Source organism: Erythrolamprus reginae, chromosome 2 (genome assembly GCF_031021105.1).
Source record: "Erythrolamprus reginae isolate rEryReg1 chromosome 2, rEryReg1.hap1, whole genome shotgun sequence".
Taxonomy (NCBI): domain Eukaryota; kingdom Metazoa; phylum Chordata; class Lepidosauria; order Squamata; family Dipsadidae; genus Erythrolamprus; species Erythrolamprus reginae.
In genome coordinates this window covers 123,722,436-123,744,343 of record NC_091951.1, presented here as the reverse complement: position 1 = coordinate 123,744,343, position 21,908 = coordinate 123,722,436, and the positions used below count along the sequence as shown (strand labels likewise).

Sequence of the window (21,908 nt, the reverse complement as noted above, 5' to 3'; positions counted from 1 at the left end):
TTAGGGTGGGGCTGCCTCCTCATCCTTTTTCTCAGAGAATGGCATCTTTAGGGACTATGGAATTGAGCCTTTAGGAATGTTGCCACCTTCTGTTGAGAAGCATTCTTCCAGATATCGCAATGGTCCCATTTTCTGCTGATTTCCAGCAAGGACATTAAAATGCCAGCCTTCTAAGTCAAAATATGAGATATACTCTTTCTTCCTGCAAAATTAATATCCAGACACTAGAGGTTTGCTTGTGTGTGTCTGTGTTCCAAAAAACAGACATAGGTAATTAATTTTCCAATGGGCCACATGAGGAAGGGCACCCATTATGGAGGGCCACTGCCATACCCTCCACCAACACTATTTCGTGCCCATTGATGACACCCAACTCCCTGCCAATGTCAAACCACTGCAGGCCAGATAGGGACAGTCTACTTGTGGTCTGTAGCCTGTAAAATGAGTAGGTCTGCTACAGAATATTTTTAGAGGGTATTTTCTAGAAGTCAACAATGCGTTAATATACATTCAATGGAAGAAACATATTGAAAGAAAGAGAGACAAAGGAATTAAATCTGAAAATGAATCAGAGATTGCAGAGTGGTTGTTCTGATATGCTTTCATTGCATTTTATGATTAGAGAAAAGGAGGATGTTACCTCCAAAGAACCGCAGATGTGCAGAGTTGAAAGGGAATGAATGCAGTGCTTGGCTTGTTTATAAAAAGAGCACAGATGCATTTACAGAGCATTACCAAATTTAGTGCTAATGATAACATTTTCTTTAATTAACAGTCCAGTCTTTACAAAGTGTGGACAAAATAAGTATCAAAGTCCAATCAGGAATATAAGTGGAAAACAGGAAAGGAGAGAGAAGTGTCACTGTATTTAATGGAAGTAGGGCTTTTTTTTAGTTTAGTGAGACAGTACTTGTTGATACAAAATAGCAGGGGACCACCTCAAGAGGATCACATCTAATTTACGCCAAGGACTTTCAATATAAACAGGAAGACCAATTCAGGGCAAACTCTTAATTAGAAGCTCTTAGTTCCATGTTGCCTAGCCAATAATTAGAATTAATGACATTTTATCACCTTGCTAGCTTTCCAAACCTCTCCTGTATTGAGATGTCCAACAGTTTTTATTTTATTTTAAAAAAATAATTGTTACCTTATCCTTTTGCACCCGTGCTACTTCTGTATTATGTAATATTTATTATTTCATTGGTGAAGTCTCGGTCCCTTTAGTCAATTGTGCTTTTAAAATGGAAGAGTTATTTATATATACCGATGATGTTGCTATTGCTAGCGTGATGTGTATTAGCAAAGTGGAGCAGCCCAGACAGCTTGGAAATGCACTTTATGGCATTCAAAGCAGACACACCTTTATTTCTGAGATGATTTCTGGGGGGGGAGGGGGGGGAGCCATCCTGAAACCTCAAAGAAGGAGATTGGGCAAGCCATTGATTTATTGATGTGTGGCATCTCTCAACTGTCCCATTTTTACGTTTGAAAATCTCTTTTGTACTATAAATAAGGGAAAGGTGTCCGCAGTATTTTGCTTTCATCAAAATGATAAAAGCACCATTGGCAATGCAAAACTGTCTTCCTTCATGTATAAATATTGAAAGTAAGTATCAAAAATAGTATTTCCAATTCTATTTTGAAGGAATACACTCACATTAAGATATAAAGTGTGGATTTTCAATTATCAGTGACTTTGCCAGCTGTTAAAAATAAGGCAATGCAGAAAACATGGTCTAAAATTATGCAGAGAGGGGATTGATGTGAAAATGGCAGCTCTCCAAATTTTGTAGCCTCTGGAACAAAACCATCTGACTTGGCACCTAAATTCTGGATGAAATTCCAATATTTGTTTCATTATCCACATATAATTCTGTTATTTCTTTTATATTTCAGTTTCTCAGCCAAAAATAGCTTCCAAAGTAGCTAACTATCTAAGGCCAAATGCAAAATATAATAGAGTGTTGGAAAGTGTTTATGTATATATTATGTAAATGAATTGAAGTGGAAATTGCTCATCTAACATTAGCCATAAAGTTTGCTGTTTACAGGATTAATAAATGTGGTAGGTGGCATCCAACATATTTTTAAACAGCTTTAGCAACTGTTCTTAAAAATGTTTAGGAGTATCAGAATCCCAGTTAGATGCAATATTCTAAGCATAGAAAGGGGAGAAGTATCATTATGGAACATGGATAAGATTTAAAGCAGATCATAGAGGTATCCTAAAATAATATTTGGTTCAATGATATAGTTGAGTCATTTTAGACAAAGGAATAAATAGTTTTGTCCATCCTCCTTTTAGGTAATTTCATTGTCCAGTATGTAACAACAGTTGCATGCTTTATATTCAACATTTGTTGCAGATTATAGAGGGAAAATATTATATTCTATGTTAATTTGAATGTGCAAATTCTGAGCATGTGCCATATTTCGAATGGAAGGAATGCTGTGGTACCACATTACCGCCCAAAAGTTGTTATGCTATTTTACCTGCCATATATTTTAGATTTGAAAAGAAAAAGAGTGTTGTAGCACATACAAAAACAGTAGCATTTATACTTATATACCCCTTTACAGCCCTCTTTAAGTGCTTTACACGTCAGCATATTGCCCCCAATAATTTGGGTCTTTATTTTAGCCACTTCGGAAGGATGGAAGGCTGAGTCAACCCTTGAGTCTAGTGAAATTTGAACTGCCAAACTTCAGGCAGCTGACAGGCAGTAGAAGTAACCTGCAGTGTTGCCTTCTATCCACTGTGCCACCGCAGCTCATATGCATTGCTTCTCAAATCAAATGTATGTTTTCCTGAGAATATTTATTCATTAAATTAGTTTCTATAGCTAACCATTTCTATCCAATAGAATAGAATAGAATAGAATAGAATAGAATTTTTATTGGCCAAGTGTGATTGGACACACAAGAAATTTGTCTTGGTGCATATGCTCTCAGCATACATAAAATAAAATATACATTTGTCAAGAATCATGTGGTACAACACTTAATCATTGTCATAGGGGTCAAATAAGCAATGAAGAAGCAATATTAATAAAAATCTTAGGATATAAGCAACAAGTTACAGTCATACAGTCAACATGGGAGGAAATGGGTGATAGGAATGATGAGGAAAAACTAGTAGAATAGAAGTGCAGATTTAGTAGAAAGTCTGACATTGTTGAGGGAATTGTTTGTTTAGTAGAGTGATGGTGTTCGGAAAAAAAATTGACTGTTATACTAGACTAGTCAGATTTCAGCAGCACTTAGTATGGCCTAAGCCTCCTTCTAATGTCATTGGATGTTCCTGGAGAAAGAAATTGAAGGAGAAATCCTATACAAAACTATCATTTGATGTGCAGTCTTCATATTACCATTCACTTGATGTATGGATTGATGTATGGCAAAAAATTGGTTGAACAAAATATTTATAATGAGAAATACATGTTGCTTTCGATAAGCCAAATAAGATACGATCTGGCTAAGTAAGTTCTACTCCATCAAATAAGGGACTCTTATTACATGTGGGGTGGTTGTTTTTGCAAAATGGACTCCCCAAATACCATATGTTCTAAAATAGTCAAGGGTAAGGTCTCAGACCTTAACCTATGATTCTCAAAGCATCGCTGCTGAAATTTAGGACCAGAATGGCTCATGTTCAGCTACATAGTTTTTAATAATCCTAAAATTTATCCCATGTCATTTGTGCCACTCTGCAGCATCTGAAGACTAAAATAATAACTTTGAAAATACAGATGCCAGAAGGAAGATGTTATTTGTATATTTTGCTGAAATAACATTTTTTCATCTTTCCTTATCTCCAGATGTGAAGTGCCAGACACTAATAGTTTTAGGGAGAGTAACTTACTGTAGTTTAGTCTCTCACCATCCTGGAAAATGTTGCCAGTCCATTAGTTGTTTCAACACCTTCGTTGTTTCTTTATGTGTTGTGCATGTTTGTGTGTTTTTACTTACAACAATGATTTCTGCATACATAAAATTATTCACAGATATTGAAAACTAATTCTTTAATTAAACTGCATATTTCTTTTTGGCTGGGGAAAACTGAAGATGACATTTTTCTGTGTGTCTAGGTGATTGTGAAAACAAGAACAGAATATCAGCCAGACCAGAAGAACAAAGGAAAACTTAGAGTGCCCAAAATTGCTGAATTCACAGTCAGTTTCACTGATGGTGTAACAGAAAGGTTAAAGGTAAGAAATGCAGAGGTTAGGTAAATTTCCACTTTTCAATTTTTATAGAATAATTAACAGACAACAGCTCTCCTATTCTGATTTTAAAATGGCATACAACTCAAGATCAAAGTACACATGGACTTAAGAATTCTTGGATTGGAACATTCAGTTTACCAATGCATGGTATTGCATCGGCATTAAAGTTTGGGTTAGATATATGACAGGAAGAAGAAGGGAGATTTAGCCATGCCCAGTTTAAGGATTCCAAGCTGCTATTAGTCATGCCACGAGAAACCTACCAGTATAGTCAAAATTCAATTGGGGAAATCAAACTTCTTACCTTCATTATAACAATAATTTAAATGTTTCCTTAATTAATTAATTGAGGAAACATTTAAATCATTGTTATAATGAAGGCAAGAAGTTTGATTTCCCCAATTGAATTTTGACTATACTGTAGGTTTCTCGTGGCATGAGTAATAGCAGCTTGGAAGCATTAAACTGGGGCTGGCTAAATCCCCCTTCTTCATGTCATACATCTAACCCAATCTCTAATGCAGATTAATTAATTAATTAATCAATTACCTTAATTATCTGAATTCTGGTACATTTAGCCTCAAAATCACATGATATTTCCAGAATCTAAAGATAAATGGTTCTTCATCTTTTTATAAAAAACATGTATTATATAAAATCTATGTTCTACTCCATTTGTTTCTTATTGGCATACAGTTGTTAGCCTGATTACATAGTGGAGAAGTGGACCCAATTATGCAACAGATTGAATTTGTGCTCAATTTCAAAGTTTTATACTGTTGCAAAAAATCCCAAATTAAAAGGATGCCATCTTCCTGACTCAAGACAATTATTGGTAATATTGCCACTGTTGGATGGATATAATCAAAAATCAGAAATTGCATTTGAACATGAAACTATACCTGCAGACTATTTCTGTCAATGCCCATTCATTGGCAAGTATTATCTATTGTCTTTGATCTGAGTTTGCTATAAAGGATGGGATGACAACTACAAGCTTTATTTATCGATAAAGAGGAATCATTAATTTTGATATGAGAATGAGCTGCAGCAAGTTTTAAGGTGATATATTCCTGATCTTTTCATTTTTTCTCTCTCTGTCATGAGGTATTTGTTCAATTTCAATTTAATATAAATTTATTTAATTGGCAGCTTTCAAACCAATGTGCAGCCTGTGAATATATACACTTGTATATTTTAAAGAAAAGTGGTGCTTGAAATGTCTATATTTTTTTGGATGAACTGTACATGAATATATATGAATTTTTAATGTAGACATAGAAACAAAAGAATTATAGTCTGATTCTGTAAGGAATTTCGTTCTAAAAAAATTAGGACCTGAAATGAAAATATCTTATTTTCTATGAAATCTAATAGCTTCCAGTTTTGATAGTTAATTAGTATCAAATGCAGAAGACTTTCCTGTGATCTCCAAACTTCAGCAGCCATGATTATTGAAAACATGGTATCTGGAATAAAACAATATTGGAAAGCATCTTTTCATCACAATGCGTTGCTAATTCCATAAACATCATAAATAAAATCCCCATCTATTAAGAATATGTCAAAATTGCATGCATAATCGACAAGCCTTCTATAATTATATAGCATGTGGGAAACACAGCTTCTATATCTGTGTTGCCATATGGATGGCATTCACATCGAAAAGTGATTTTATGGGCATAGTATTAGCAATCATGTGGCACATGAAGTTGCAAAGTAGTTCCGTTGAATGGAGTACTATTCTGTATACCTCTGTATTCTGTCTCAACATAAGATCTATAAGAGTTAGTTTGAAAAGAACTATGGGCATGGGAATAAAAAATCTGGCAACAATCAATACAAAATGTAAAAATTAATAACAGTTGGACTTAAATCAATGCAAGGGCCACATTTCATCCTTTGAAAAGTTCTGAGAATCCTTTGAAATCAGTATCTTATGCTTTCTTAAATCAGGAAAACTGTTTTATTCATTGGGACTCTATAGCCTGAAATTTGGAGGCATATTTAAGTTACAAAAACACATTACTGACAACATAGTTTCCTATCACTTTTAATTCTCTTTAATTGATCTCCCAAGCTACCTCTATTAATCTCTTTCCCTTTCTAGCATTCTTCTCATACTAGTTGCTATCTGGGTCAGCATTTAAATCCAATAACCTGTCATTCAATGGAAAATGTCAGTGCTATTTTCTGACTCTCCATCTGATTTAGATTTTGACCTCTCGGTATTACCTATTAAATACCTATCATCATAAGAGAAAATAGATCAGGCCATAAACTTCTGCCTACTTTTAATAGATATTATTCTGACCCGGCTGCAAAACAGGACAAAAGTTTATTGATGTGTTCAATTATCTCCTGATCAAAATGAGTTGAAATAATAGATAATTTTTATTATCTTCTATATGGTTTCAAAAATTGCTCTTCACTTTTATTCCAGTGCATATTATATATAGGTTGCTAAATATACTTCCTTCTGATTACATACATATCTTTTATCTTGTGTTGGAAAACTAACTTTCATTTGTGCTTATGGAGAAGGGAAATGGCATAAATGTTTTAAGATTTATTGATTTTGATTTTTACACTTTTTTAAAAGAAAGGAAAGGAAAGGAAGGGGATGAAGGAAGTAAAGACTAACAGATCTTGTAAATGAGATCCTCATGTTTTCTGTTTTTAGGCAGAAGCTTGTTACTTAGTTTAATGCTCCAGTGAGCAATGTGCTAGAAATTCCATTTTCACCTTTCTGGGGAAAAAAAAATCTTTAACCATACATATAAGCCGTCTTTTCATCTTTTCTAAATCTTTGTGTGATTGCTTATTAAGAAGTAATTATTACTATGCTCAGTTGGATTTGCTCTTAAATTGGATGTGAGGAACTACAGCCTTCTTTGTCCTTTCATCCAGTATTTATCCATAGAGTTTTTCTGTAATAGATTCTTAATGTCCAAATATAAGGAAAGAGCAAGTGATTTGACGAATATCAATGGGATTCATGTAGCTGTTTGAGAAGCCTTCATTTTTCCAAAATGACAATTTTCTCAATTTTCCTTCCTGGGTTTTGCTGTTTCTGATGCACAACTCATTTGTGTCTGGTGATCCAAAGAAATTTTGGGAGGGTCTGTGGGGAAATCTTGGCCCCTAGGCCAGATAGGGCTGAGAGCAATTAATTCAGTCCAGGAAGAAGAAAGGAAAAGAAAAGAAAAGAAAAAGAGGAGGGGAGAGGAGAAGAAAGGAAAGGAAAGGAAAGGAGGGAAGGGAGGGGAGGGGAGGAACTACAGCTACAGCTTTGGAATATGGGACTGACTTCCCTAACATTAGCAAGCCACCATCAAATAAGTTTCAATTATTTTGTAATAATTACACTACCTTTAATAATTTTGTTACAATTCAATAATTTTAAATATTTTTGGGTGGTATTTTTTTTCCCTCCATACACACTTTTTCAATACATTTCAAAATATCTTCATATTACAATAAAAACAGTATCAAATTAGTAAAACAAATATAATTGCCCCCCAAAATTATTAGTTCCAAATTAATTACTTCCGATATTCATCAGTCCTCCCAACCTTGACCTCTGTTTTTGACATCTAGAAATCTAGATGACAAAAACATTAATTTCCTTTTAACCTTATTAAGTTAAACATTATCTTCTGCAAATTCAGACATGGCATCATGCCTACTCCTCTGTCTTAAACGTTCTCCAAAACCCTTACAAAAAAAAAAGACTTATCAAATATAAAGAAAAAAACAACAGTATATAGTATTAAGAAAAAAAGACTCTATTACTATTAAAACTAAAAAAATCAACAAAACAAAGAACATACAAAAACAAAAAAACATAGATATTAATCAATCCATTCTTAAACATTTATCATATTAAAATCATGTAAAATTATCAAAACTCCAATATGTCATGTGATGCTTGTAACATTTGATTCTTACTTTTAAATATAGACTGATGAAGGAATTTTTGCTGCTCTTAGGAAATTTATTTACTGTTTTGTATTTTTAGATAAAACAAGAACCATCCATTTACTTTTTTAAAAGGCTATGTTTAAATATTTAACTACTGTATTTCCTTTCCTTTGACACCCATGTGAGTGAAAATTTCATTGTGGCAGCAGCCATCAGTGTTCCCTCTAATTTTTTTTTTGGGGGGGGGGGGCGGAAAAGTATAGTGTCTGAGCGGCAGTCCCTTTGGGACTGGGTGGCACAGAAATAATAAATAAATAAATAAACAAACAAAGAAACAAACAAACAAATAAAAAACCCACCCTGTTTGCCTCAGAGAATTTCAAAATAAAATACTGTACTGTGTGTCTATAACAGTGAGCTCATAATAGGGCAACTCTATCAATATCAAAATGCCACTTAAATAGTTGAGCTAGTTTCAAACTAGATTTTGATTTTCTTTCTCTCTTCCTTACTCCCATTCTTTTTCTTTCTCTTTTCCTTCCTCTCTTTTTTCTCTCTGTTTCTCTCTCTTCCTCTCTTCCTCTCTCTCTCCTTCCCTCTCACTCTTTCCCTCTCGGCTTCTAGGCAGGTTTGGAAAACTCTGAGTTGATGATGATTTTGAAGTGAGCGATTGCTCACTGCTCAGCTTAGAGGGAACTATGGCAGCCATATTTATTTTCCCCAAACATACAAATCACTTCAGAACAACATTTTAAGACCAAAATTAATAATATCTACTATCACTCCCTCCCTTCCAAGAAATGTTGCCTTACCCTCAAAATATAGGGAAAAGGAAATATCTAACATTTATAAAGGATATTTCTCAATTAGACTATGTCTTATATTGCTTCCAGCTTTTCCTTCCATCTCCTGCTTGTAAAAACAGCTTTTTGTTTCTGCTGAAAATAGGTTGTGATCACATGCCTATTGCAGAACTGTCTAAGGTATGCAAATTAAGCCAGTGTGCTGTTTTTGCACAGTATATTCTGACTTCCTATTAGAATACAGAAATAGAAATTCCCAAGGATATTGATGTTCCTTTGACTTCCAGAAATCTTTTTAGCTATGTCCTTGACATAGAAATTTCTGCATTATCAAACATCAATTTCCACTTTTGCTAAAGGGTGAAAACCTGCCTAAATATAATGAAAATTGAGAGTGAGGTTTTCCTTCCAGCATTACATTCTGCTTACTTTGCGTATTCTCTGTCACATTAAGTTTATCGTAATCTTTGGAAGGAACCTTGGAAGTCTTCTAGTCCAACTCCCTTCTTAGGAAGGAAACCCTACAACAGTTCAGACAAATAGTTATCCAACATCTTCTGTTGTTCTGTTTAAGAAAAGTAACAAATCTTCTGTTCCCGGGTCACCCTGACCTGGACCGAAAACTCTTCATTTGCAGTGCTTATGTTTGGTCAATTTGAATACTTTTTTCACTTGGAAAGTAGTCTGAACATTTCTGCACACAATGATATGAAAATTGAACTGAAGAAATTAATCCTTATTGGTTTATTCTGCACATAAATATGCCTCCCCCCCCGTTTTTGTGAATTTTGTTTAGGTTTATTGATAATTATGCCTGCAAAATACATTCTATTTTACTAAAGTTGGTATGGGATTGGTAGCTTGAACATTTCTGAACATAATGATATGAAATTTGAACTGGAAAAATTGATGCATATTGGTTTATTTTGTTGATGAAATGCACGCCCCCCTGTTTTTTTTAAATAGTCTTCACTTTATGGATAGTTTTGCTAGCAAAATACATTCTATTTTACTAAAGTTGGTGTGGGATTGGTAGCTTGAACATTTCTGAACATAATGATATGAAAATTGAACTGGAAAAATTGATGCATATTGGTTTATTTTGCACATAAATGTATGCCTCCCCCCGTGTTCAATTATTTCAATTTATATAACAATTATGCTGTTAATTTCAAACTTACATACTTTTTTTTAGTAAAATGGATTTGTTTCATAAAATTAGTTCTCTGGCTACAATGTGGTTGATTTTCAAAAGGATATTCCAAATATTTCTGGACAAATATGTATAAACAGTGACAACAATGGCACATAGCAAGGCCGGGGGGTGGGGGGTGGCCCTTTTGTGGCGAAAATAAACCAATAAGAACCATTTTTTTCAGTTCATTTATATTTTTCTTATATTCAGAAATGTTCAATTTAGTATATCAAACCTTTTGGGGGAAAATTCCTTAGGGATTTGTAGCCTTAAAAAATAGAAATTGACACGAAATTTAAAAAGGATGGGGGGAGGGGCTTTTTGATCAAAATAAAAATATAAGTCGCAATTTTTCCAGTTCAATTTTCATATCATTATGTTCATAAATGTTCAAACTAGTTTTCCAGTTGAAAAGTTTTCAAAAAGATCAAATTCAAGTACCTAAAAAAATTATTTTTGGTCTGGTCATATACGAACAGAAACAGACTCGAAGTTATGATTTTTTTTTGCCCAGAAAACAATTAGCCACCACCCCAAAAATATTTTTTGATGATCAGCATTGTTAAATTGAGTAAATGAATGCCTAAGATTTTAAAGAATATTTCGGATTTGGAGCATAAAAAAATAAAAAGTGAAAATGGTTGCAAGCAGCCGAGGGGGGGGGGGAGGCCTTATTTCTGATATTAAAAAAACAATAAGAATCATTTTTTTCAGTTCCTTTATATTTTTCTTATATTCAGAAATGTTCAAGCTACCAATCCCACACCAACTTTAGTAAAATAGAATGCATTTTGCAAGCAAAACTATCCATAAATTGAAAAAAATTTCACAAAAACGGGGGGGGGGGTGCATTATATCCGCAAAATAAACCAATAAGATTTACTTTTTTCATTTCAATTTTCATATCATTGTGTGCAGAAATGTTCAGACTACTTTCCAAGTGAAAAAAAGCTTTCAAAAAGACCAAATATAAGCACTGCAAATGAAGAGTTTTCGGTCCGGGTCGTATGTGACCCGAACAGAAGATTTGTGACTTTTTTTGCCCAGCAAAAACTAAGCCCCCCACCCCCCCAAAAAAATTCTCATAGAGAGAACCCCTGAAATGATGAAAAGTCATGAAATTTCAAGTTTCAGATATGCAGGGAAAATTTTTTACAGGGACTCAAACTTGGCTTCGGGTCGCATACGACCCGAACAGAACAGCAGGGTTAAAAATTTCCAATATTGGAGCACTCACAACTTCTGGAGGCAAGCTGTTCCACTGATTAATTGTTCTAACTGTCATGAAATTTCTTCTTAGTTGCTTCTCTCCTTGTTTAGTTTCCACCCATTGTTTCTTGTCCTACCATCAGGTGCTTTGGGGAATAGTTTGACTCCCTTTTCTTTGTAGCAACATACTGATTTTAAGATACTTTAAACATAATGATTTTAAGAGCAGTAGCACCTTCTATTTAGAAAGCTAAAAAATCCAATAAATAGATAGATGGATAGATGGAAAGATGGATAGATAGATAGATAGATAGATAGATAGATAAATTCTTTTATTTTCAAAAATAAAAATAGCCATCCTCAAAAGCTCCAAAAATATGGAAATGATATGCCTCCTATAGAAACACAGAACACAAATAGAAATCTCCATTATATGTCATTCAGGAGATTTTACTGGATGGGCTGATGAGACATTGCAAAAACTGAGATTCATGGAGCTATCATACTGTGCATTGAGTGTACCTAATTGACAAGGTAGGGGAAACCTGCAGAACTTGTAGAATCCTTTTGAGAGGCTTAATAATTGTTCTATTCTGCATCACATGACTTGAAGGGAGAATGGAGAAAGTTTGGAACAAAGGACCAGCACTATTTCAAGTTTGGTGCCCAACTATCTTTTACAGGTAGAGATTTTTAATGACACCTCCCCTGCCCCCAGATCTGGCTGGACTAAACCTATTTTTTTAGTTCAGACTTTATTCCCCCCCCCCCTATAGCCAGAGGTGGGTTTCAGCAGGTTGTAACCAGTTCTGGAGAAACGGTTGTGGAAATTTTGAGTTGTTCAGAGAACCAGTATACTGCCTCTGACTGGTCCTGCCCCCATCTATTTTCTGTCTCCTGAATCCCAGCTGTTTGGGAGGGAATGGGGATTTTGCAGTATCCTTCCCCTGCCATGCCCACCAAGCCACGCCCACCAAGCCACACCCACAGAAACGCTAGCAAAAAAATTTGAATCTCACCACTGCCTAGAGCCAAACATGGTTCTGTCTTCATCAGTTTTCAAAGAATTATGTATACAGATAGAGACACTTGGGATCCTGACCCCATTCATATTATTTCTTTCCAATTCTTTGTCAGATAAAAAATAATTATTATATACAGAAGATCATATATCTTCCTATTATAAAAGCATTGCAAAACAGTTGTAAGGAACTAGCTGGAACTGCTGCTTGGATTGGTCAAAACACTTCAGAAAGTGGGAATGTTTGGCCTTAGGGTGAATCTCTTCAATCAGAGCTGCACAGTTGCATGTGCAAGATGGAAATTGCATGTACATACAACACAGGAAATATGTGTTAGGGGAAGCTATAATAGATGTTATGAGAAGGCAGAAAAGAATTAATATGTTTCTTGTTTTGTGGAGACTCCAAATTTACCCTCATCCTTGTGAGTAACATCAATTGGAACATTTTGTTTTCAGGAAAGTCACTTCACCTTTGCAGGAAATATCAGAACTCCTTGTACTTGATAAGTAGTTCTAAATGTATCCTTCATTCTGAGCCAATTAAATAAACTAACCTGTTAATAGCATCAAATTTTGATCATGGACAAGACAGAGTTTCTTTAGAAGAGAAGCTTTTATAGTAGAGCTATCATCCACCTTGGAAAGCACATTGGTGTGGGGTGAAGCAGGAAGATTCAAGATGCAACAACATTGCCAAAAAGGCTTCAAGAGTTGTTAACCTAATCCTACGTAGCTTCTGCTCTGGTAATCTCACACCAGAGCATACAAAACTTTCGCCAGACCAATCCTTGAATACAGCTCATCTGTCTGGAACCCGCACCACATTTCGGACATAAACACTAAAAAATATCCAGAGATATTTTATTAGAAGAGCCCTCCACTCCTCCACTCGCAACAGAATACCGATGCAACTAGACTTACAATCCTATGTTTAGAAAGCTTAGAACTTCGTCGCCTTAATTAAACACGACCTGAGCATAGCCCATAAAATCATCTGCTACAACATCCTCCCTGTCAACGATTACATCATCTTCAACCACAACAACACCCGAGCACACAACAGATACAAACTTAAAGTAAACTGCTCTAAACTCAACTGCAGGAAATATGACTTTAGTAACCGAATAGTTGATGCATGGGAACTCACTACCAGACACTGTAGTATCATCATCTAACCCCCAAAACTTTACCCTTAGATTATCCACTGTTCACCTCTTCCGATTCCTAAAAGGTCAATAAGGGGCGTGCATTAGTGCACCAGAGTGCCTTCGTTCCCTGTCCTAATGTTACTTTTTTACTAGTACCATGTATATAAATATTATTACATCTTTGCATATCACCAATACGTACTTGACAAAACAAACAAACCAACTAATAAATAAATATTGACCATGATCAAAGCCTTCCTCCCTCTTTTATTTTTGTATGCATCACAATCACTAGCTGAACTTGTTTGCTCCCACACCTGTGTTACAAGAATAGGCTTAAAGTGGGTAGGAGAGACAGAAAAACTGAAGCCATGCTCACAATTCCTCTGTGTACCTATAGAAATCTTAGGTAGAATATGCTTATAACCCTCCCCATATATGTATGGTGTCAGTACACACTCCATTGTGCTTTTGTTTATTTTAGATGCAGAGGCTCTGGGATAACTCTCCAAAGGAGTTGTTGTCCCTGCACAACTGCTCTTATTTTTTCTTACTGAAAATGTATGTTATTTCAGGAGCTTGTCATTTCTGAAATATGACATTATATTTCTGTGTTGCTCAATGGAGCCTTTTGGCAGCTTGACCAATTATTCTTCAACTTCATGACTCATCTTGCACATATATTATGACAAATGTCTTCACCCACTCTGTGGAGGTGAAATACAGGAAAATAATGTTAAAACAACATTAAGATTCAGCCACCAATGTCCCAAAGTAATTTCAGTTCTGTTATGCTCTCAGAGAAGACTTATCAGAATTTCTTTATATGGAAGTTTTATTCTTTTGCTGTGGAAATATACTGAAACAGAAGCCCGTAGAAGGTTTTGACTGGATCAAAACATCTTTGGCCATCAGAATAACATCAATCAGGACCAATCCACAGCGTTCTTGTTTGTGGATGTTGTCATTCATTTTTCAATACTAAGTTATCTACTGAGCTTTTCTAGGTATATTTATATTCAAAAGCTTTTTTAGGTATATTGATATTTTAAAAAGTACAAAAATACAGACTTATTATAATATTTGTGGATTGATTTATCTTATTACTGCTTCTCTGCTTAAAATGAAGTAGAACTGTCCATTAATCAGTCTAAAGTTAGGATTGAAATTCTAAACCAAATATTGTTTGTATTTCCTTCTTTGTTGAGACAAATTTGGTCACAGGATATATACTAAGGAATCCTAAGTTTTGACAAATATTAGAGACATGATTTTTAGCTTAATGAACATTCCAAAGGGTTGAGTTTCCTTTTTTAAACTTATTATGTTGCTATTTTTACTTTTCAGTTTATATTCTATATTAAGTACAATACTATTTTTTCACTGATGAAATATTGTCTGTTCATCTTCTATTTTCCAGATATGTCCCACAGGCATTACAGAAAGTAAAAGTTGTATTGGACATTAGCAAATTAAATGAGCACCTATCATCTATCCATATTTTATCAATTTTGATAATTTTATAAGATATTAACTTATTTTTATTTCAAATAAAGAGTAACAATATAGCAATTGGCTATGATGACACATGATCGATTCTCTCCATCCTGCTCTTTAATACTATATGAGGTCACTGGGAGAGAATACCTATTTGGATTTGGGTGCCCTATCATCAGTATGACATTGAGACTCAATTGTTTATTGTCATCTTCAGCCACTCCAGAGACACTGTTGAAGGTTGTGTGTCTGATGGTAGTTGGGATCTGGATGGGTCAATGTAGGCTAAAATTAAATCCAAGCAAAATAGATTTTGGGATAACATTAACTCTCAAGGAGAAGGCACTTCCTGATAGAGTAGATCCACAATTTGAGAACCACTTGGACTTGTCATGGCTATTGTTGGATGGACAGGTGGATGCTGATCAAGAAGACCTTCCCTCAGATTTAGTACCAGTTGTAACCTTTCTTGGGTCTGACTACAATGGCTCATTCTATCAAAACCACTTGGTTAGACTATTGCAACATCACCTACATGGGGCTGTACTTAAAGTCTACTCAGAAGCTTCAGATGATGCAAGACTGGAAAGGAGTTGACCATTGCAGTAGTTGATCACACTTGATTTATGGACCCTGCATCAGCTTTCTATTAGCTTCCAAGTATGATTTACAGTGATGGTATTTATCTATAAAGCCCTTTATACATTAGCACCTGTTTAGTTGCAAGACTGCTTCTCTTCATTAGACTCAGGCTGACCACATTGGTCATGCTGAAGGAAATGCTTCTCTCCTATTTTGGAGAGACTGGAGAAGCCAAATTGAAGGTGCTGTTTTTGATGAGGCTATGACCACTTATTAGGGATCTGTTTATCTGTGATATAGTCTAATTTCTGAAGTTGGTGTTTTCTGGAGGACTTCCTGGGCATGCCACATATATTATGCGGATTCTCTTTCTCTTATTCTTTCCACTTGTTGTATTTATATATATTCTCGGCCACTGAGAGTCTTGGGAATACAGCAGTGTACACATCTGATAGGTATTTTTTAATTTCCTCAGAAAGATTTGCAATCTATCAAACTTCAATGTCAGCAATTCAATTTCCCATCTTAGCTTTGTTAACTTTAATATTCTTTTTATTCCTTCTACTTCCCTGAAGACTGCTGCAATCATCTTGTATCCAGTGGCTTCTTTCAATTATCTGTGATAGACATCCACTCCATAAGATGAGACATTCATTGCCTTTTCTCCTTCCAATCATATGTATGCATGTGTGGGCGAGTAGGTCTCTAAATTAGTTCAAGAGGGGAATCTTCCAGTCTGGTAGAGCAACCTTGGATGACAGAAAGAATGGCACTCCACCAACTGTCTCTGTTCTACTGATAAACAATACTAACCTTTAATTCTTCTATTCAGAAATAATGCCATGGGGATGTATAGTAAATAGTAAAGCTGTGCTGTATTTTTTTTAATTAAAAAGAAAAAGCTTCAGGGAGTGCAGAGGTGCTCAATCTCTCTACAATTTTTATTTATTTTTTATTTTTATTTATTTATTTATTGTTAGAGTTGGAAGGGACCATGCGGGTCATCAAGTCCAACCCCCTGCCTAAGCAGGAACCCTATAGCATCCCAGCCAAATGGCAGTCCAATTTCCTCTTTAAAATGTCCAGAGCATTGGAGTTCACAATGTCCGCTGGTAGGTTGTTCCACTGGTTGATCGTTCTGACCGTCAGGAAGTTCTTCCTTATTTCCAGGTTGAATCTATCCTTGGTCAGCTTCCAGCCATTGTTCCTCATCCGGCCCTCCGGTGCCCTGGAGAATAAAGTGATCCCCTCCTCTCTGTGGCAACCCCTCATATACCTGTAGACTGCCATCCATGCCCAGTTCCCGCAGTCTCTCTTCGTAATTCCTTCGGACAAATGCATCTTTTCCTGAGATTTCATGGCTGTACTTCACTTATCTAGAAAAGGACATTTTTGGTTTAAGAAGTTGCAAATAGGGGTTTTGTGTACAATCAGGAGTGGTCTGCTTGGTATTTCCAGGGGCCCAGGAGAAACTTCAGCTAAGATTCTATGTAGTTCAGAAAAGCCCAAAATCCCACTCCTGGGTGCCCCCATGCCCCACATAGCCAGTTTTGAATGCAGATAAATGCAGGGTGCATAAATGTGTTTACCAGAAGTTTGGGAGAGGGCCTGCAGAGCCCCCCCCCCACTGTGGTTTAGGAGGCCAACTAGGCCATGCCCACCCATGGCCAAATCCACCCAGCAACTGAGAAAGGAAACCCTTGCTAAAAGTTTGGAACCCCACCCCTGTGTGCAATCCTATGTGCTCCAAATTGCTTTTCTTCTTCAGATCTAAACTGCTGCACAACCTTGCTGTTGTGCCACTGAATTTATTCTAAATTTGCCATAGGGACATAGTTTCTGTGAGATCAATAAGTAATAAGCACATTACTCAAAAGTCACTCATAGTTATTGGTAGTCAGGCAGCATGCAAGTTTAATAATAATTTTTTAAAAGACTGAATGTTCCATGGTAAGTAGATGGCATTGCATTCCTTCCACTTTTGCAAAACTCTGCAAAATCAATTTCTATGGTTCTTCTGGTCAAACTGAAGTTAATGTGAAACCACCAGAAGTCATTCAATCCCTTCTCTGAAAGACAAGCAATAATGCCAATCATCTCTAAACCCAATCAAAAAGGTTTCTTCAGCCTTAGTCTGCTCAGCTGAGCATTTCTTACACCACTTAATATGACAGGGCTTTTTTTCTCATTTTGTCACATGATCAGCCCTAATCTATTCATTTCCTGTTTTGGATTTTTCTGTCATGAAGAATAAATAATTGATTGTTCTTCTGACCTTAACATAATTGGTTCACATAGTGAGAAAGAATTTGAAATAAATTCAGTAATTAAAATCAGTTGCATCACTTCAAATATATATTTAATATTCTTTCTGTTTTAGAAAACTCATATTTAGAGTTGTTCCATATATAAGCTTTTATATTTTTTTAAACAAACTGCCAACAGATTAGTGATAGCCAGCTATTGTTTATAAAATATATTATAAAAAACTGTATTTAATCACTGTGTGATGCTAGGTATCATAGGGGGAAGTATTTGAAGAAGAGGAGTTTACTCAGAAAGAGGTTACCAAATAGTGGTGAATATGGTTTTATTCTCCCTTCCTTCCTTCCTTCCTTCCTTCCTTCCTTCCTTCCTTTCTCTCTCTCTCCCCCCCTCCACTCTTTCTTTCTTTCTTTCTTTCTTTCTTTCTTTCTTTCTTTCTTTCTTTCTTTCTTTCTTTCTTTCTTTCTTTCTTTCTTTCTTTCTTTCTTGGTCTGGAAAGCCTTGATCAAGACTGCTGAGTTTCTTAAGGACAGGATTTAGTATGATGATCAAATGTTTATGTATTCCAGGAAAGCTGGAAACAAACTGAAGTCAATATGAATATGGTTATAGTGGTATTGAAAAGGTACTAAATGAACAAGGATACACAGATGGAGCAGGAAGACATCCTGATAACACTAACTAGAAAAATGGAGCAAAAATTATTTGATTCATCAGGACCTTCTTGCCCTAGATTTTATTTGTGGCCATTAGGAATGGATTTGGTAGGGATGTGTGTGAAAAAAAGAAAGTTGTTATATATTCCACTGATGGATTCCATATCATCACGTTGAATGACATCACTGGAGATAGACTTATAATTAAAGGTATTAGATCCTCTTATAGAAACAATATAAGAAAATGCTATAAATTAGATCACATTCTAACTCTTCATGGTTTGTCTGCAATTAGGACATTTCATGGTTTAAATATGAAAACCATTCTTGCTGGATGTGTGATGAACACAACAACAGTTGCAATGACAGTACAAAGGATTGGACTGGATGTCTATTGGGGTCTTCCAAATCAATACAAATAATACAAATTACAACATTAATAATAGTTTCTGAACAAGAGACAGTAATGTATGGTGCAGTAATGCTCGTTTTCCTGATCTACAGTGGTCCATCAGCATTCTCAAACACAAGTAAAATGTTAGCAGATAGCAGTAAATATGCTATTACTGCTTTTCATCTCATCTCACATGAAAAGGTCAGTGCATTTGAGTTAGAGAAATTATTTCTTTGTATTTATATGTAAACTCACTTTTTTTCAGGAGTCTTGCAAGTGAAGCTCAATTTTGAGGGATATTACATTAAATGTTGGAATCAGTAGAACACTGAAATGTGATAAAAATGATCTGAGGATACAAAACTCCAATTCCAAGAAATTAACCTTTGTTTGCCCTCAGCTGTTCAAACTACATTTGTGACAGTGAAGCAGCAATGCCTATTTAGATGCTTTTATAAATTTTCCTCATTTAAAATTATCTGTCATAACTGTGATATTGATATACTATCAATAATGGGTCCAAAGACGGGCTACAAAATGGTGGAAGGTCTTAAGCATAAAACGTATCAGGAAAGACATAATGAACACAATCTGTATAGTCTGGAGGACAGAGGGGAAAGGGGGGACATGATTGAAACATTTAAATATGTTAAAGGGTTAAATAAAGTTCAGGAAAGAAGTATTTGTAATAGGAAAGTGAATACAAGAACAAGCGGGCACAATCTGAAGTTAGTTGGGGAAAAGATTAAAAGTAATGTGAGAAAATATTATTTTACTGAAAGAGTAGTAGATGCTTGGACTAACTGAATTTAAACATGCCTGGGATAAACATATATCCATAGTAAAATAAAAGACAAGAAATAGTATAAGGGCAGACAAGATGGACCATGAGGTCTTTTTCTGCCGTCAATCATCTATGCTTCTATGTTTCTATAACAGAAGAAGTAAGTTGGGCCATGGTGACTCTGGATGTCCCAGTTCAAGAAGCAACTGTACTTCCTAGTTTTTCTTTGAAGACATTTCTCTTCTTATCTAAGAAGCTTCTTCAGCTCTGAATGGTGGGGAGCTTCTTCAGTCCGAGCTAAAGAAGCTTCTTGGACGAGAAGTGAAACACCTTCAAAGAAAAACCAGAAAGTCCAGGTTCCTTTTGAAAAAAGCATCTTTGGGACAACCATGACCTGTAGACGGTGACTTACAATACATTAAATTTAATATTTACCCCTTTATTATAGTTAAATTGTTTCACGGAAATGCAATTTCTTTTCCAAACTTTTCTGGATCTTAGGTGAAATCTAGATGCAGCTTTGAACTTGTATTCTATTTTATTTGTTAAATTTGTTAAATTATCCAGATAATTTTTGTTTACAAGGAGGCATGTTGCTACAAAAATGAGACACTGGGAAAGTTCTCTGTCAATACAGTACTGTAAAAAACCTATATTTTTCAATAGACATTACCTGCTCTAATGCTGCTACCACCATAAACCCTTATTGCTAGGAATAGTAAAGAGGTTGCCATTTTGAAAGTTACAATATAAATCTCAGAAGGATTTCTTGGAACAAAAATATTTCTGGAAGTATTTGTTATAAATTGATTCCCTCAAAAAATTGATCATTGTTTCATTAGAAATGGAAGCGTTTGATGGAATGCCATAATTTCACTTGAAGCTGGAGGTGATTACCCATCTATTTTAGTTGTATCCATAAATGGTTTCCTCCAAAAAAACCTGTTTTAAATTTTAAAAAAATAGAAAAAGAAAAAAAGTAAAAAAGAATGGAAAGGGGCAATGGAAAAAACAAACCAAAGCTATAGAAGATTGATGACTTCTGACATTCTTTGATTCAGATAAAACCTTCAAAATCAATTATCCTTTGAACTAGAATAAACCATAAACTGAAACAGACAGGTTTTTTTATCATCATAAACAATTGAATCATCAAAATCCAAGGTTAAAATTTCATTTATTTCAGCTTCAGATGAACCCCCTCCCCCCAAAAAAAACCAAGGGTGGTTCCAAATAGAAAGGGAGCTAGATAAAGATTGCTTTAATCAAAACAATCAATTTCACCATCTTCGTCAACTCCATTAATTTCACCATCCACTATTCCATTTTTTAAAACATGTGACTCTTTCCATCTCAGTGCCTATAGAAGCCTTGCTGCTGTTATCATATATAAAAACAAAGTTCCATGCTTTTTTTCAATTTGTCCATCAAACATAAAAGAAAAGTTTCTGGCTTTAATTGTATGCTCAGTCCAGCAGAGGTGATAAAAAGTTATTTTAAATTGTTTACATTTCCAGCATTCTTTTGACACACCCTTATACTGTACACCTTCAGCAATTTATCAGGTGTTAAAGGCAGGTGGTACATCATGTAAGAATTCCCTTCAAAGTTATAATTCAATATACATTTCAATTATTTATATATTTGCACATTGATCAAGTGTTATAATCAATTTCTTGCCTATTTGATTTTTTTTTTTTAAAAAAAACCCTTTCACACATTGGTCTTCCATATTCATTTTCAACAGTAATTTATACATCTTAGTACAGTGGTACCTCGAGATACGAGTTTAATTCGTTCCGGACCTGGGCTCTTAAGTCGAGCAGCTCTTATCTCGAACGACTTTTCCCCATAGGAATTAATGTAAATAATTTTAATTGGTTCCAGCCCTCAAAAAACTCACAAAGTTAGTCTAAATTATGCAGAAAGACATGTTTTTAATGAAGAAATGTACATGTACATATAAATGAATAATGAAGTTTCTTTCACTTAACTTGTAAACTTTCTTAAACTTTTAAATTTACATATGTTCAACTTCTCTGCCACCCAATCCTGTAGGACAGAGGTCCCCAACCCTTTTTGCACCAGGGACCGGCTTTAAGCGATCAAGAGAGGAATGGGTGAATGAATGGACGGAGGGTGGGAAGGAAGGAAAGAGGGAAGGGACAGGAACAGAGGAAGGAAGCAAGGAAACTTAT

At 35.2% G+C, this 21,908-nt stretch overlaps 1 protein-coding gene across 1 annotated transcript in view; it reads left to right on the top strand.

Annotated features, from left to right (window-relative positions):
- NSG2 (neuronal vesicle trafficking associated 2) overlaps window positions 1-21,908 on the top strand; it is a 69,204-nt gene that overhangs the window by 26,891 nt on the left and 20,405 nt on the right. Inside the window, exon 3 of the mRNA XM_070735878.1 lies at window positions 4,092-4,211. Within this exon, the coding sequence (XP_070591979.1) occupies window positions 4,092-4,211 (120 nt within the window). The remainder of the gene's footprint in view (window positions 1-4,091; window positions 4,212-21,908) is intronic.